The 19,241-nt window shown below is 45.2% G+C and overlaps 1 protein-coding gene across 1 annotated transcript in view; it reads right to left on the reverse strand.

The window, feature by feature from the left end:
• Positions 1 to 387: 387 nt before the first annotated feature.
• LOC126188420 (wnt inhibitory factor 1-like) overlaps positions 388 to 19,241 on the reverse strand; it is a 100,178-nt gene continuing 81,324 nt past the window's right edge. The window contains exons 4-6 of the mRNA XM_049930024.1: positions 13,033 to 13,225; positions 526 to 610; positions 388 to 471 (exon numbers count right to left, since the gene is read on the reverse strand). Of these exons, the coding sequence (XP_049785981.1) occupies positions 388 to 471; positions 526 to 610; positions 13,033 to 13,225 (362 nt within the window). The remainder of the gene's footprint in view (positions 472 to 525; positions 611 to 13,032; positions 13,226 to 19,241) is intronic.

The raw sequence follows: 19,241 nt of genomic DNA on the forward strand, positions 1-19,241 counted from the left end.
TTCTTGCTTGTCACTATTTAGTATCTATGGTTATGAGGTCACACAAAAGAGTGATGATAGACTTGTTATTATTGAATACAGTCATCGTTAGCGAACATGCAACCCTAAACGTTTTCCTTTGGACCCATTCCAGGTACACACACAAATGTGTCTGTGTGTGAGGAGGGACACTTGAGCGAAGCAAGTGTATGTACCACGATCGTCAAGATGTGGGCTGCCACGTGATATAATTCGACAGGCAATACTGCAACATGTAACGGCAGAGACAGTAATGCATTCTTCAGCAATGCTCGTCCCAGAATTCGCCTCGGATGTGTGGATGACGCCCGCCGCCTCAGGAGCGCAGCCGTCGCCGGTCGCGCGACACGCGAGGTGGTAGTGCGACGCTTACTGTCGCCCCTCGTCTGCGCAGCGGTAGACGGTGCGGTAGAAGGTCTTGTACAGCGTCTGGTAGCGCGCTTGCGGTTGGGGCTGCTGGCAGTCGGCGCCGTGGCGCGCCGGGTCGCAAGAGGCGGCGGCGCCGGCGGCGGCGTCTGCAGGGGCGGCGCCCGCCACCAGGCGCCGGAAGCCCCGGGTGTACGGCTCCTGCAGCGGCCGGAACTCGCACTTCCTGCAACAGGTATGCTCAGGCTCGGCACTCATCCGTCTTAAAGCTTCGAGGTCAATTGTTAAGCGATCGTTTTTCCCAAACTGTCTCGTAACTGTTGCATCATGCGACAGAAAAAAAAGTCAAATCTGGATAAATCTACTCTGAGGTGACAAAAGTTGTCGTACGTATACAGATGGCGGTAGTATCTAATACACAAGATATAAAATGGCAGTGCATTGCCGGAGTTGTAACTTTTACTCAGGTGATTCGTGTGAAACGGTTTCCGACGTGATTATGCCCGCACAACGGGGATCAACATACTTTCAACGTTGAGTCGTTGTTCGATGTAGACGCATGGGACAATGCATATCGGAAATCGTTAGGGTATTCAGTATGCTGAGATCCACAGTGTGAAAAGTGTGCGGAGGGCAGCAAATTTCAGGCAATACCTCTCGCCACGGACAACGCAGTGGGCTACGTTTAACTTAACAACCAAGAGCAGCACCACTTGCTTGTTGTTGCCAATGCTAACAGACAAGCACCACTGCGTGAAGTAACTGCAGATATAAATGTGCGACATACGACGAACTTATCCATAAGATTTTATAATGTTACTTAAAATCCGTCTTGATTGCAAAAAAAATTTTTTTTTGAATTATTCATATGACCGGTTTCGGTTCATTCAGAACCATCTTCAGATCTGATATTTCAGATACAGGAGTAACCCGTCCAAATCCAGCAACTTTCGCATGCTACGTCACGTAGCATGACATAGCATGTGAAAGTTGCTGGATTTGGACGGGTTACTCCTGTAACTGAAATATCAGATCTGAAGATGGTTCTGAATGAACCGAAATCGGTCATATGAATAATAAAAACAATTTTTTTTTGCAATCAAGACGGATTTTAAGTAACATTATAAAATCACTGATTGCTGTTATCCCATAAGACATTATGTCTGTTTTTGCAAAAATTATCCATAAGACAATGAGCTGAAATTTGGCGTTAATGGGCAATGGCAGCAGACGACGAACGCAAGTGCCTTTGTTAGAATCACGTCAGCTCCTGCAGCGTCTCTCCTGCACTCGTGACCATATTGGTTGAACCCTTGATGGCTGGCCTGGTCAGATGAGTCCTGACTTCAGATGGTGAGAGCTAATAGTAGGGCGAGAGTGTCACGCAGATCCCAAGGAACCGTGTACTCAGAGTCCTGACAAGGCACTGTGCAAGCTGGTGGTAGCTCCATAATGGTATGGGCTGTGTTTACATGGAATGGATCCTCTGGTCCAACTGAATCGATCACTGACTCGAAATAATTATTTTCGGCTTTTTGGAGACCATTTGCAGCTATTCACGTAATTCATGTTCCGAAACAATGATGGAATTTTTATGGGTGTCATTAATGTTCACGATTGATTTGAATAACATTCTGCAATGATTTGGCCACCGATAGGAATTTATGGGACATAATCGAGAGATCAGTTCATGCACAAAATCCTGCACGGGCAACACTTTCGCAATTATGGATGGCTATAGTGACAGCATGATTAAGTATTTCTGTAGAGGACTTTCAGCAACTTGTTGAGTCCATACCACGTCGATGTGTCACACTACACTGGGCGAAAAGATGTCCGACACGAAATCAAGAGGTATCCTATGAGTTTTGTCACCTCATTGTGTCACCACTGGCAAATCAAATATGAAACAATACCACTGATTGCCAGTGTTTGACTATGCCGATTCATCATCATCATCTTCGTTTCCCTTCTATCCAACATCTGGTCGGGTTGGGGTATCAATGGTACTTCGCCACTTCACTTGGTCTTTCCACCATTATTCTTCCACAATTTAGTTCCATAGCAGGTTTCTCCTCCTTATACTCATCTTCATTGTATCAATCCACCTTGTCCTCGGTCTTCCCCTTGGCTTCTTACCCTCAATTTTTAACTCCACCATTCTTCTTGGTATTCATCCCTCTCCCAACCGTCCGCAGCTCGTGGTCGTGCAGTAGCGTTCTCGCTTCCCACGCCCCGGGTTCCCAGGTTCGATTCCTGGCGGGGTCAGGGATTTTCTCTGCCTCGTGATGACTGGGTGTTGTGTGCTGTCCTCAGGTTAGTTACGTTTAAGTAGTTCTAGGTTCTAGGGGACTGATGACCATACATGTTAAGTCCCATAGTGCTCAGAGCCATTTGAACCTCTCCCAACCTCTTCACATGGCCAAACCATTTTAATCTATTCTTTTCAATTTTCTCAGTTAACTTCTCCACTCGAATTTCCTTCCTAACATCTTCATTTTTCACTCTGTCTCTTATCGTCTTCCCTAGCATACTTCGCAGAAACTTCATTTCACTGGATTACATCCTACTCTCCTCTCTTCTAGTCATAGTCCAAGTCTCTGAGCTGTAAATTAGTATGGGTGTGAAGTAAGTCTTGTATAGCACCAGCTTGAACCTCACTGGCACTTACCTTGCCCACACAAAGCCCCTCACACACTGGCAAAATGTACTACTCTGTTGTATTCTTTTGCTAATTTCTGTCTCTAAACGAGCATTCCCCTATAATACACTTCCCAGATATTTAAAGTTGTCCATTATTTCAATGTCCCGTCCCTTAATACGAACTGGTCCCTTGCCCTCTCCAACCCCTCTGGTTACCACTATGGTCTTGCTTTTTTCCACACTAAATTTCTTCCTATATTTCTCGACCTTATCATTTAGGATATCTATTTGCTATGTACCTCCTTATCGCTTGTTCCCCACACCATAATATCATCAGCAAATAGTAACAGCTTCATCTCCCTTCCTCTATGGGCTTCTTTCCTCTCTTTGACTATTTCATCCATTATAAATAGTAGCGGTGATATCACACTACCTTGTCTTAGTCCCGTAACATTCTACGCCGATTACGATCTGCTGTATTTACTTTCCTGTACACCTAAATAAGAAGTTACTATGAAAGTGTCTGCACTTGGCTGTAGGCGAGGGGGACGCGCCATGGGTCATAAACCGGAAGCGGAAACAGAATTCGTGGAAGGCCCAAAACAACGCTCTAACAAGCGCCAGGCACATCTCTGGACTATTAGGCTGGACAGTGCTTTGAAAAAGCCACCTTGGCGCTGGACGCTCTGAAGTCACAATGCAGGCTGTGCCGGAACACTAGAGAGTGTTTTCAACGAGCTGTGTGCGGCAGGGTATGGGGTGGAGGGGTAGGGGGTTGTGTTGCTTGCTGTTTTGGCAGGGCTCCAGAAGAGTTCTTATTGTGGAGTAAGAAATGAGACTCTGCTTACAGATGTCCGCTGTTATTTTCCAAAAAGACGAACGTCGATAGAGTGACGGAGAGAACGGAACACATCTTTGTAGCCTCAAAAATAACCAGTTTTCTAACTGCTTAACCTTGAAATGGAGGGAAATAGGGAAATCAACGTCTGTAAAGGCATATTGTCACTGGTGGGCAACCGAGCGAGGTGGCGCAGTGGTTAGCACACTGGACTCGCATTCGGGAGGACGACGGTTCAATCCCGTCTCCGGCCATCCTGATTTAGGTTTTCCGTGATTTCCCTAAATCGCTTCAGGCAAATGCCGGGATGGTTCCTTTGAAAGGGCACGGCCGATTTCCTTCCCCATCCTTTCCTCACCCGAGCTTGCGCTCCGTCTCTAATGACCTCGTTGTCGACGGGACGTTAAACACTAATATCCTCCTCCTCCTCACTGGTGGGCACTCGCAGTATTTATGATTCAACCACTCAGTTACAACAGCCTGGTGCCACCTCAGTTACACCTCACCTGGGCAGCTAGAGGCTCTCGTCTGGCAGAACTGAACTTAGAGGCATGTTGATAGTGCTGAGTAAATGATTGATTCTGAGGCGATTTGAGTCACCACCTGCGGATTACATGGTCAGATCCAGCCGCTACTGCGAGGTGAACTGAAGGGAAAGTCGAATTATTCTTACCGATGTTCACTAATTTCAGTCTTCACTTTGAAGAGTTGCTTGCAGTTAGGGATTCAACGTGCTTTCAGCTCTGGGTACAGATGCAAACCGATGACTGGGTCATCGTTTCAGCTGTAAATCTTCAGGCTTTCCCAGCGATCTAATGACATCTTGGGTTGTCGGCTGTTCTGCCGGATATCAGCGTCGTACTTGCACGATATTTCGGTCACGTAGCTCGTGACCTTGATCAGGTGCGACCTGAGACTGCTTCTCGAGTGGACCTGGTCCAGTATTTATGCCTATGGCCTTTCCCCTCCACCAACGGCTGCAGGCGCTTCCTCTGTTGTCCGCGCCCATTCCCTGCGACCTGCTAGAGCGTTGCTGCTCCGTTTTCCGTCCGCTGCGGTTCTAGGTGTTCCCTCTGCGGTCCGCGCCCACCAAACCCGCTCCTGGGGGTTTCATCTACGGTCTGGGGTACCAAGCGTTCCCCCTGCTGTCCGCGCCCGCTCACCACGACCTGTTGGAGCGTTGCCGCTCCGTTTTTCGTTCGCTGCAGCTCTGGATGTTCCCTCTGCGGTCCGCGCGCACCAGTCCCACTTCTGGGTGTTCCATCTTCGGTCTGGTGCGCCTGGCAGTCCGTCAGGGGCTCGTTTTTCATCTCCATGTCTCTGGTTCTTCTGTTTGTTTAGTGTTGCAGCTGGCCCCGTTGCTCCTTTAACAATTCCAGAGCCGGATCCCAGGCTCTGCTTAGCTGGTACCCTGTGTCACGGTTCATAAGATCGTCAGCCATTTTAAAAAGGGAGCTGTTACACAATCATGTGTAAATGTCAGCCTCCTTAACAAGAGAAGATTGGGATTGGGTAGACCGAGCCTCCTGGTCTTTAGCTGAGTATGCTAGAAGGAATGCCTCATCTTGCCAATCTGCTAAGTTTGACCGCATGAGTACGAAAGCAGAGCAGATGGAAGAGACACGCACTGTGACAAATCTGAGTGGCATACAGTTTGATGATACAACCTTAATGGTACTCAGCAAGGGTCTCAACATTACTACGACCCCTAGAAACGAACCCATTTCAGGTTTCATCAGTGCAGTAGAGCAAGTTGCAGCCATACTTCCACCTAATGTGGCAGAGGAAGTTCGCCGAGAGACCTACAGGGCCCTCACCAAGGCCAAACCGCCGAAATCGAAAATCACAACCGAGGAGAGGCTTGCACTCAAGACACTACGGTAAGACAGCAGCATTGTGGTACTGCCAGCAGACAAAGGGAACTCCACTGTCATCTTGCAGTCGGTGGATTATGATGAGAAAGTACGCCAACTTCTGGAGAACCCTACATACAGAATTCTGGAGTGTGGCCCCACGGACAAGGTGGCCAAGAAGACTAGTGCGCTCTTGAAGGATACAGGGATGCCCAATAAGATCATCAGACAACTATGGTAAAAAGCGCCAGTGCCACCTAGACTGCATGGTCTGCCTAAAATACACAAGGAGGGCGTGCCCCTACGTCCTATTGTCAGTAATATTGGGGCACCTATGTACACAACAGCCTAGTACTTGAAAGGTCCCACTGAAGGGCGACACTGAAGGATTCACTAGAGGTTATTGCAGAGAAATTTGACTGTGCTCTGTTGGACCTGTTCAGTCATACACAGACATCACGTATTTCCTGTACAGAAACCAATATTACGAGCAAACTGAAGGTGTAGCCATGGGCAGCCCACTGTCCCCTGTGGTTGCCAACATGTTTATGGAGAGTTTTGAGGAGAGGGCATTGGAGACAGCCACATTTAAACCCACATGCTTCTTTAGGTATGTGGATGACACTTTCGTGATCTGGTCACATGGGATGGACAGGCTCAATGAGTTTCTTGAACATCTTTACTTATGCCACCGTAATATCAAGTTCACCATGGAACTGGAGAAGAATGGCCAGCTGCCATTTATGGATGTACTAGTCCAGAGGAAGGCAGATGGATCAATTGGCCACAGTGTGTACCGAAAACCAACACACACTGATTTATATGTGCAGGCCAGCAGCTGTCACCACCCTGCACAGAAGAAAGGAGTTCTGAAGACTTTGGTCCACAGAGCACGTGCCCTGTCAGTCCAAGAGAATCTACCTATAGAGATAGGACATCTCAAAACAGTTTTCTCCAAGAATGGATACACGGACAGACAAATTGAGAGGGCACTCCAACTAGCCACTATACCACAGGTTCCTGAAGAAGACCAAGATGAAGCAAAGAAGGTGGCATATCTGCCCTATGCTGGCTCTATTTCTGCCAGAATCAGTAGGGTCCTCCGTAAACACAATATCAAGTGTGTTTTTTGTCCATCCAACAAGATCGGGGGACTGCTGGGGAGCGTCAAAGACGACCTGGGTTTACGAAAACCAGTGATTTACAATATACCTTGTCAATGTGGCATGTCCTACATTGGCCAGACGACAGGAACTGTGGAGATCAGGTACAGAGAACATCAGAGGCACACTAGACTAAGACAGATGACTAACTCAGCCATTGCTGAACACTGTCTAGAACTAGATCATGCCATGAAATATGAGGATACCAAGAATCTAGCACAAACACCCAGATTTTGGGACAGTATTATAAGAGAATCGATGAAATTAAAATGCTGACGATCTTATGAACCGTGACACAGGGTACCAGCTAAGCAGAGCCTGGGATCCGGCTCTGCAATTGTTAAAGGAGCAACGGGGCCAGCTGCAACACTACACAAACAGAAGAACCAGAGACATGGAGAGGGAAAACGAGCCCCTGACGGACTTCCAGGCGCACCAGACCGAAGATGGAACACCCAGAAGTGGGACTGGTGCGCGCGGACCGCAGAGGGAACATCCAGAGCCGCAGCGGACGAAAAACGGAGCGGCAACGCTCCAACAGGTCGTGGTGAGCGGGCGCGGACCGCAGGGAGAACGCTTGGTACCCCAGACCGTAGATGAAACTCCCAGGAGCGGGTTTCGTGGTCGCGGACTGCAGAGGGAACACCTAGAACCGCAGCGGACGGAAAACGGAGCAGCAACGCTCTAGCAGGTCGCAGGGAATGGCCGCGGACCACAGAGGAAGCGCCTGCAGCCGTTGGTGGAGGGGAAAGGCCATAGGCATAAATACTGGACCAGGTCCACTCGAGGAGCAGTCTCAGGTCGCACCTGATGAAGGTCACGATCTACGTGACCGAAATATCGTGCAAGTACGACGCTGATATCCGGCAGAACACCCGACAACCCAAGATGTCATCGTTTCAGCTGTTTCTTAATTTGTATGGAGATGGGCGAGGCCATAGCAGGTGTACGAGCGAGGTGGCTATCTTCGTCATTCTTTTCTCTACAATACATCCCTTCTAGTAGGAGTTACGCATTTTTAGTGCTTAGTTGGAGTTTTTTCTTATTATTTAACTTTGTGTGGCTGCATACAACTCCCGACGCCACAGTCGACAAGGTAACCAAATGGAGATAAGTATGTGTGCTGTTTGTGAAGCGTGTTAACTGAGCTCTGTGTGTTATCGTATGTTGACTGTTCTTATTCTATGAGGCAAAAACGGGGACCTAGCTGCCATCTGCCTAAACGAGCGTGGGATATCGCCTAAATAGCATAATCGGGTTGGCCTTCGTAGTATTTGATGCGGTATAGTTCATCCAATTCTCTCCCAAGCAAGCACGCTGTGCGTTACGCTATACGAGCATATCGCGTCAGTAGTCTGTACACGGTGGTCAGACACAATCTCAATCAGGCCATTGCGCATTCAAATTCAAATGGCGCACCAGAGACACTGTTTCCAAACGTGTTCTTCGTTCGGGTTCCTAAAACTGAACACGAGCCAAAGGCTGAGCAGCCTTATGCGCTATGATCTATGCAGTGAGAACAACTCTCACCAATTGTACTGTCGCACCCCTTGAATTCGCGCCCGCAACGGCCTAATTGGTTAACTTCAATACTAATCAATTTAGAAGCGGCACAAATATATCGATTTTTTTCTTAAGTCATTTGTCTGCACAATCAACCGTACAACACCCTTGCAAGCCTTTCAGTTTTTGACCACCGCGCGTATCGAGGAATGCAGCAAGCGTCAAACGGCAGAAGATGTATCCGCAACGAAATGTGACTTCTAGGAGCGAATGTTGAAGTTTATTTTTGTAAACGGGCTCAATTTTTTAGCTTTTTATGTTTGAAAAGTATACGAGACGTGCGAAATATCCTAATACCTGAACACAAATATAGTACCTCTAATACTAAGTGGGACAGCTGCTAATGGATGTGAATATTAATGGTCTACCAGTGTAATAACCCATGATTGCGAAATATTGACAAGAATTAGTTACACAAGATATAACTGATAGAAATGAACTAGAGGGATATCTTTTGGAGTTCCGGAAAATTTACCAACACGTGCGGAGATACCGACCTAACACTTAGAACATATGTTGGAGAAAGGTGAACCGATTGTTTTCCATTTTTACGTTTAGAGAAATCTTTAATGTAAGAAAAGTTAAATGAAAACCAAACAACCGTCACATCGGAACCATAGAATGGCTACGTTCAGAAGTAATCACCACACATGTTAAGACTATCACCTACTGGGAGACGAGACGATTAACTTCCGTTTCGTAGAACGCGGTCGGCCGTTGATGGATCCACAATCGCACCCACTGTAGCACTGCCTCGTCTGACTGAAACCGACATCCATGTATGTCTTTCTTCAGGCCGCCAATGATGTGAAGATCACACGGTGAGAAATCCGGGCTGTACAGAGGTAGTTTCAGCGTTTATCAACCAAATCGTTGGAACATAGCCAACGAACGTCAGAGTGGTGGTGGGTATTATCGTGAAACAGGATGATTCGATCCGGCAGCACTCCGGCAGCTAGAGGGCCAACGACAAAGTCAACAGTGGAAACATCCCACAGCTCCCCCGTCAAAAAAATCCACATCTGTTCGCACTAGAACCGAGTAGGATAATGATGACCTTCTTCTTCGACTGCAGGGACCCCTCTGATCGTCGAATTCTTTGAGGGTGGAACCACAATGTATGCGCTGTACTATGAAAATATTTTGCAAGAACAACGTTGGGCCATAAAGTTAGAACTCGCAGGAATGCCGTCGGACGGAATCATCCTGTTACACGATAATGACCATCCCCATATTGCCAGTTGGACGAAGTCTTCGCTTAAGTGATTTGGCGGCGAGAGAGGGGAGGCAGTGTAACATCCTCCATACACATTTCAGATCTTTGGTAACATGAAGGAATACGTGCCTGTACGTCGGCTTCACTCACACGAGTTAACTGCAAGAGTGGTGGTTGGTCTGTATCCGTCAGTGGTCGACCGCGTTCTACGAAACAGGAACTGATCTCCTAGCCTCCTTCTTGGATAAAGGTCTTAACGTGTAAGAATGGAACCATTCTGTGGCTCCGCTTTGGCTTGTGTTCCTCTTTCATTTGACAACCCTTAATAGTACCTCAACCTTTGAAATTTTCGAGGTCGTAGAGAAAAAGTACAGGAAACTTAATGTTAGCTACCACTTGTCGAATCCATGAAAGGGAAAAAATAGTTGACAGTGGATTGAGACCGGATTGTAGCCTATCTCCATTGTCACTCGGCCTTTACACTGAGCAAGTAGTGAAGGAAATCAAGATAGAACTGGCGAAAGCTAGGGAGAAGAAGCAAAAGTCTAAGGATTGCCAGTAACACTGTAATTCTCCCAGAGATGGTACAGGACCTGGAAGAGCAGTTGAAATGTGTATAGAAAAGATGTTATAAGATGATCAACAAAAGCAAAGGTGATGCACAGAGAGAGATGGGTGGAGGAGACAGAGGGGCAAGGACGAATAGGGGAGAAGTGGGGGAAGAAACAGTTGGACAGACAAAGGACAGAGCAGGAGGTGGACAGAGACAGGGAGAGGATGTTATGGACGAGTCAGGGGGAATGTGAAGATGAAGAAAGAGAGGGGAAGGAGGAGATGGAGAAAGTGGGTGGGAGGATTTAGATAGAGAGGGAGAGGAGGAGTTAGATAGTGACTTGGAAAGGAGGAGATGGGCAGACAAAGGAGAGAGGATGAGAAGGACAGTGAGGAGTGGGGGATGGGCAGAGTGAGGAGGCAGTTTGGTGATGCACGAAGAGAAGAGTTCGAGGAGATGAACACAGGAAGGAGGGAGGAGAAGATGGACAAAGATTGGGTAAGGAGGAGACTGACTAGCAGAAGACTGTAGTTAATACATGCTTAGGAAACACCAGGACTCAGTTAATTAGGATCCTAAAGAATGGAGTCTTATCCACATGGATTGGAAGCACATTGGCAATGAGATTCTTCAGTTCAAATTGGAAGTACTTTTCACGTGGAAGAGTCTTAGGTACATATGAAATGCTTGTAATCAAGTGCATCATAGGTCAGTGGCATATTTGTGCTGACCTTACTTTACAATTAATGGATTGCTTATGTTTTTATTATAGTTTCTATAAAAAGCTGAAAAATTTCAAAGAGTTCACCGATTTCTTTCGGTTCCCTTTAGTACTGGGTGATCAAAAAGTCAGTATAAATTTGAAAACTGAATAAATCACGGAATAATGACACACATGCTTGGAATGACATGGGGTTTTATTAGGACAAAAAAAATACAAAAGTTCAAAACATGTCCGACTGATGGCGCTTCATTTGATCAGAATAGCAATAATTAGCATAACAAAGTAAGACAAATCAAAGATGATGTTCTTTGCAGGAAATGCTCAATATGTCGACCATCAATCCTCAACAATAGCTGTAGTCAAGGAATAATGTTGTGAACAGCCCTGTAAAGCATGTCCGGAGTTATGGTGAGCCATTGGCGTCGGATGTTGTCTTTCAGCATTCCTAGAGATGTCGGTCGATAGCGATACACTTGCGACTTCAGGTAACCCCAAAGCCATTAATCGCACGGAGTGAGGTCTGGGGACCTGGGAGGCCAAGCATGACGAAAGTGGCGGCTGAGCACACGATCATCACCAAACGACGCGCGCAAGAGATCTTTCACGCGTCTAGCAATATGAGGTGGAGCGCAATCCTACATTTTGGTTCTAATAAAATCCCATGTCATTCCAAGCATGTGTGTGTCAATTTTTACCTCTCTGTCTACATTATTCCGTGGTTTATTCATTTTCGAATTTATACTGACTTTTTGATCACCCAGTATTTGGTCAGTTCATGTTTACTAAATATTAGTAGTGCAACTGAAATGATGTTTCATTGCAAATCCCCAAATTTATCAAGAAATTTCTTATACTGGTATTTCTAGCGTACAGTGTTAAACGTGTATTTTGATTGTATAATGCAAGACAAATATTTTCAGTGAAAATTTGTTGCTCAGTGTTATCAGCAAAAGAAAAAATTTGAGTAACACTGTAAATAATCATTGTAAATTGAACTCTTCTTTTGTTGATCCCTGTCGGTGGTAAACAACGTGGGAACGTGCATGCATCAAAGTGAACCCACAGAAATGTGAAAAGGTAAAAGGTGAAGAGACTGAAATAGCAACATTGATGATGGTGAAGATGGTGAAAGTGCAAACGAGAAAGAGGCTCAATAGAAAATAAAGAAAGCCATTCCCAAATGATCTGCTATCTATCTGTTGTAATGGTACTTGAATTACGCAACCATTACGGCACCTCACCTGAACCTCTCGATCCCAGCTATATTCTACTGTGTTTCTGTGAAGTAGTTAACATATTTCTGAGACAACATTCAGATTTGATTTCATTAATGTAGAGGTACTTTGATACATCGGTATGTTTATGTTGCAATGATATTATTCTTAGGTGTATGCTTTCTTTTGTCACTATGATCTTTGACGTACTTGTAACTCTTGATTTTTGGGCGATTATTTGTTAGTTAGAGAGTCGAACATTGAGAAAGTCAAATCATGGACGTCATGTTGGAAAGACGCGTATCGTAGTCAGCTTATAAAATGTGAACTTTAACAGTTAGGAAGATGTTTTGAAGTATGTTTTGTATTGTGAAGTAATGTTTTGTGTGTTACGTGATACTGCAACAAAAGCAATAAAAAGGAAGTGTAACTTGAATTCGGAGTGCTGATTATTTTTTTACATCACCATTCTACTAACATTGAAAGGTTTAATTTTTAAGAATGGTTTGTGAAACACATCTACAAAACTTTTGAATATAGCAGAATAAAACCTAGGCCTCTTTGCATCCGAGCTTGGAATCATCACCACCTAGATTTTCGACGATTGAGCCATAATTTTACAACGAAACCAGCGTGGGAAACACCAAAATATGAGTGCCTAGTTTATTTATTATTACATGAAACGACTTTGTTAACTGTGCTCTAATGACATCTGCCACGTAGTAGCTTTTTTGTTGCCCGAAAATGCAGTACTTAGCAGCGTGAGCAACACCACAATCATCATTAAATTTTGACCTGTGTTGTGGTAGGGTGTGAAGGTGTTTTAGTTATGCTTCAAGTGTAGCTGCTCGCCCGGTCAGAAGAAGAGAGTGGCGGCTGACCTCTTCTCGCAGCGTGTGCCGGTGAAGACGGCGTCGCAGAGGCAGGTGTTTCCGGGCTGGCAGGTGGCGCCGTTCTCGCAGGGCGGGTCGCAGACGGGCGTGCCGCAGGTGGGGCCGCTGCTGTTGTGCGGGCACTCGCACTGGTCCGGCCCCACGCACTGGCCGCCGTTCAGGCACGCGTCGCGGCACCAGACTGCAACAGCGCCACGCGCGACACGCCTACAGCACACGCCGAGCGTCTCTTCACTGCAGCGGAGGAGGTCTCCGGACAGTCTAGATCTGTTAGCCGTACCGCTTGTTAGGGCCACAGGAGAAATTTCTACATTTACATCCTTGGTCTTCCAATCACTCTCCTGCCACTCTGTCTACATGAAATTATTCGTTGTAATATTCTTACCTCTTGCATTTTATTCAGACTGTAAAGTAATTATACTACACACACACACATACACACACACACACACACACACACACACACACACACACATTCACACACGCGTTCATACGTCTGATTGTCCATTAATTTCAAATTTTTAAAGTGATTATTTATAGTATGTTAATGCTTACGAAATATTGTAAGACGTATATCTTTCTATTGTCTATTGTCAAATCACAATTTATGAAAGATGTTTATATTTTATTAATAGGATTAAGCAGGAGTAATTAATATTTGTCATGTTGGAAATAATTGTGGTAGCAGGGAATGTCTGCACCAAAGTATTGTTGACAAGAGAGACCGCAATTTGATATAATTTTAAAAAAAAGGCGGGAGAGACCGTGTATGGATACATTTTAAGAAAAGAGCGGGAGAGACCGTGCATTGATACGTTTTGTAATGTTAGCAGGGATTGTCTGAACCAGAAAGCATTGTTGGCAGGAGTGACCGCACTTTAGCGTTCGTAGGAAGTCAGTAGTAAGCGAGAAGTGAAGCGAGTCCGTAGCAGGTCTCAAGCGAGAGGTTGAGAGGAGCGGTGTGCCTGCCAGCCACTAGCTATGATTACAAGAGATTATAAACGGATGTACAGCGACATCAGCTAACTATTATAATGAGAGGAACTAATATTATTGAATTAATTTTTTTGAGAAACTCAAGACTACTGTAGGAATGTTTGCGCATTGCTAGTTGTAAGATTATTGTAAAAAGTAAATCCCACTTGAACGTTTGTAAAATCATCCATTCAGAATATAATTAACTTTTGCCAGCAATATTGCATTTCTAATTATAATCCATCCCAAAAATTATCAACGTAAAACTTTGCAAAATTTTATTGTTGTCTATAAAAAGTTTAACTATTAATTACGTAATTTCAGTAAAATTAATTATAGAATAACGTCAGCTTCGCTATTAAAGAATAACGTCAGCTTTGGTATTAAATTCAGCCCCTTATTATGAAAGCCCACCAACAGCTAATAGAGTGTAGTAAAACAGAGTAAGTATATTCATGTCGCAGTTCGATGTAGGTCAGATGGCGATCCAGTAACAGTAAAAAAGGTAAGGAACAGTTTTGGGTTATTGCAGACAACGACTAAGGGCCACGACGACGACACATTCTATGTTTCGTCGAAATAATCAGAAAATCACTTTTTATTAGCAGCAATTAAATTTGTATGCGAAGATAGAGAAAGAGAATAAATTTCAAAGCGAAGATTTCATTTGTTATTATTAAGCAAGAGAAATAAATCCTAAGAAAAGGTTACATAGTTTGTTGTAAAAGGGAAGGTTATCAGTAACAAAAGAGGTATAGAGAGGAGACGGGAAGGTTTCAATATATCATTTACATTTCAATGCATTGTACCTACCGTGCAAAGGAAGTACTTGGAAATTAGTATGAACCTGATGAAATCTTCTCGATTTACCAGCCGAATCATGGGGTTGTCTTGTCGCCACGATTCGAATATTTCTTTACTCGCTACCATCAGGAGAAGTCGTTATCCCAACTGTGTAACTGCTACAATTACTCTAAGAAGACGAAAGTCATGGGACATTGGTATGCACATATACAGATGGTGGTAGTATCGCGTACAGTAGGTAGAGAAGGGCAGTCCATTTATGGACTTAGGTGATTCATGTGACAAGGTTTCCGACATCATAGTAATCGCACGAACTGAATTAACACACATTGAACACGGAATGATTTTGGAGCTAGACGAATAGGATATTTCATTCCGGAAATCGTCAGGGACTTCAATATTGTGAGATCCACAGTGTCAAGAATCTGTCGAGAATAGCAAATTTCAGGCATTACAGAGTGGCCGGCGGGCTTCACTTAACGACTGAGACCAGTGACGTTTGTGTAGAGTTTCCATTGTGACAGACAAGCAACACCGCATGAAACAGCCGTAGAAACAAAGTGATACGTAAGAGGAACCTATCGTTTAGGACAGCGAGCGAAATTTTCCGTTAATAGGGTACGGTGGCATACGAACGACGCAGATGCCATTGCTAATGGCACGCCATCGCCTGCAGCGCTCCTCTTGGTCTCGTGGCTTTATCAGTTGCACCCTAGACGACTAGAAAGCCTTGGCCTTGTCAGGTGAGCTACGATTTAAATTGATAAGATCTAATTGTAGGGTTCGAGTGTGACGTAGACGCCCACGAAACCATGCACCCAATTTGTCAACAAGTCTCTGTGCAAGTTGGTGATTGTTCCATAATGGCGTGGGCTATGTTTAAATGAAATGGTTATGTTCGGTTACTAGAGAATATCTGCAGCCACCCATGGACTTCACGTTCCCGAACACTGATGGAATTTATCTGGACGACAATGCACCATGTCATGAGCCACAATTGTTCGCGATTTGTTTGAACATTCTGGGCAGTTCGAGAGAATGATGGGTTGCCCACATCGCTCGACATAAATCCTATAGAACGTTTATGGGAACCTAGTCGAGAGCTCAGTTTGTGTACAAAATCCTTCACCGCCAGCACTTTCGCAATTATGGGCGGTTGTAGATGCAGCATGACTCATTATCTCCGCAGGGTACTTCCAACGTCTCATTTAGTCCATGCAACGACGAGATGCGGCTCTAGGCCGGGCAAAAGGAGACCATCACGATATTAGGAGGTACACTACTGGCCATTAAAATTGCTACACCACAAAGATGACGTGATACAGACGCGAAATTTAACCGACAGGAAGATGCTGTGATACGCAAATGATTAGCTTTTAAGAGAATTCACATACGTTTGGCGCCGGTGATGACACCTGCAACGTGCTGACATGAGGAAAGTTTCCATACGATTTCTCATACAGAAACAGCAGTTGACTGGCGTTGCCTGGTGCAAAGTTGTTGCGATGCCTTCGATAAAGGTCGGATTGTACCCTATCGCGATTGCGGTTTATTGTCTCGCGACATTGGTGCTCGCTTTGGTCGAGATCCAATGACTGTTAGCAGAATATGGAATCGGTGGGTTTACGAGGGTAATACATAACGCCATGCTGGGTCCCAATGGCCTCGTATCACTAGCAGTCGAGATGACAGGCATCTTATCCGCATGGTTGTAACGGATCGTGCAGCCACCTCTCCGTCCCTGAGTCAACAGATGGGGACGTTTGCAAGACAACAACCATCTACACGAACGGTTCGACGACGATTGTAGCAGCATGGACTATCAAATCGGAGAATATGGCTGCGGTTACCTTTGACGTTGTATCACAGACAGGAGCGCCTGCAATGCTGTACTCAACGACGAACCTGGGTGCACGAATGGCAAAAGGTAATTTTTTCTGATGAATCCAGGTTCTCTTTATAGCATCATGATGGTCGCATCCGTGTTTGGCGACATCGCGGTGAACGCACGTTGGAAGCGTGTATTCGTCATCGCCATACTGGCGTATCACCCGGCGTGATGGTATGGGGTGCCATTGGTTACACGTCTCAGTCACCTGTTGTTCGCATTGACGCCACTTTGAACAGTGGACGTTACATTTCAGATGTGTTACGACCGGTGGCTCTACCCTTCATTCGAACTCTGCGAAACCCTACATTTCAGCAGGCTAATGCACGACCACATGTCGCAAGGCCTGTACGGGCCTTTCTGGATACAGAAAGTCGACTGCTGCCCTGGCCAGCACATTCTCCAGATCTCTCACCAATTGAAAACGTCTAGTCAATGGTGGCCGAGCAACTGGCTCGTCACAATAGGCCAGTCACTACTATTGATGAACTGTGGTATCGTGGTAAAGCTGCATGGGCAGCTGTACCTGTACACGTCATCGAAGTTCTGTTTGACTCACTGCCCAGGCGTATCAAGGCCGTTATTACGGCCAGAGTTGGTTGTTCTGGATACTGATTTCTCAGGATCTATGCACCCAAATTGCGTGAAAATGTAATCACATGTCAGTTCTAGTATAATATATTTGTCCAATGAATACCTATTTCTCATCTGCATTTCTTCTTGGTATAGCAATTTTAATGACCAGTAGTGTATCTCATGATTTTTGTCGCCTTGGCCTGTGGACAAGCTGAGTTTGCCCTGAAGGAAATATACCTTTCAGTTTTGAATGTGGTCTTGGACATACCAATCCAAGTATCTTAGGAATCTCATTTCCAACGTCTATATCTTTCCATGATATATTTTATTAGTCATACAAAGCTCGGTAGCAAAACTGGTGCAGCCACCGATTTACCCATAGGTTCAATAAGCGTCTGGACAGTCTCAAAACTAAATACGAATTGACATAAGTGGTATCTAATATCGTACTGGTTTCGAACTAGATTCTTTTCCTAGCCATATACTTGTAGCAATTATCTTAGGGGCTATGGAACACCATCCCAAATGATGGATAAAACCTTGTCGCATGCTGTTGAATCGATTCCGAATCCCAAAAATGCTCCAAGCTGGTTTGAGACTGTGGAAATGCATGTAATGCGTGAATTCTAATCAAGCCAATATGTGGGGTATTTGATGACTTTGATTCCACTTAAAAAAAAAAATAACGCACTTTAACGCCATCGTGGACCGGAAAGTAATGAGAAACACGGAATACGCACCAGCGAAGACTTCGTAGTCTCGAAAAAGATTGTTTCCCACTGAATCTGTTAACACAGGGTACTTCGGTCACTGTTGTCTCGTACTTGAGTAATAGCGCTAAGATGAGAGTAACTGCGCAAACATAAGAGTATTAGTGAAATATCTGTCTCCCGGATTTTATTGAACCGTGTACAAAATATTCGAGTCCCTTCTTCGGTATCTAAGTGTGACGTACGGCTGATTCATCCCGATCCACCCACACGCCACACAACAGAGCGTTGCGGGTTGCCGCCCTATGAAGACGCCAGCAGTTTGGCGCATCCCATCCAGCCTGCAACAACTGCTGAAGTATTGACGCCGCACCCAACGGATACAGCAGGTGCTATCTCGCGTCCGTGAACCACGTGCCATCAGATAACTTCCCAATATTCGTCCGCTGGGTGGCCCGTGTAGGACACCGTCAAGCGGATCACCAGGCAGTGCGAGTCCCAGGCTGGACATCGGCGTTAGATTTCGGAAGTGCCACGAGTATACTCCTCGAAGTGTAGCACACGTTATTGAAACCTTCCACATCGCCAGTGCAGCCTTCGACGACTGTTCCTACGAACTGGTGCTCAGCTTTCACCTTCAAGGACTATGTGGTATTAGCTAAGTTCTTTCAGCAGATCAGGATGACCTTTTGCGTTGCCATCAGCTGGAAGCTGTTTCCGTAGCTTTTGTTGCTGTGTACTTTCTATGTGGTAATACAGTTTCTAGTGTTCTTGGCCACCTGTAAACCTTTCTCTGCTTGTCCTTGCATCATCCCCAATACGATGGCGCACTTAGAAAATTTTCCTTGGATTGTTCCACTAGAGATCTGGTGCTTATTCACTTTGCGGTCGATATCATTGCCAATATCATAAGTCATACCGCAGCCAAGGCATTGGAAGTGAGGTAGTTGTTTACTTAGTCAGTTACCTAGATAACTCTCGTTCGCACTGGCCATTCGCTTCTACAAGAAATAGTCTTCCTCTTCTATGTGGCGATTTTCATTTTAAATCGTGGGCAGTTTTGCTGAAGATAACCTACCTCTGAAATTTCATCCTCAGTTTCTTGATTGTTAACTTGGCCATCAGCAAATAACATTGTGTTCAAGAACATTCATTTATTCCGAGTACTCTGCTTTCTCTGCATTTCCATTAATTAAATTATCTATATAAACATTAAAATAGGGAGAGGATAGGTTACAACTCAT

This window comes from Schistocerca cancellata, chromosome 5 (assembly GCF_023864275.1).
Source record: "Schistocerca cancellata isolate TAMUIC-IGC-003103 chromosome 5, iqSchCanc2.1, whole genome shotgun sequence".
NCBI classification, from domain to species: Eukaryota; Metazoa; Arthropoda; class Insecta; order Orthoptera; family Acrididae; genus Schistocerca; species Schistocerca cancellata.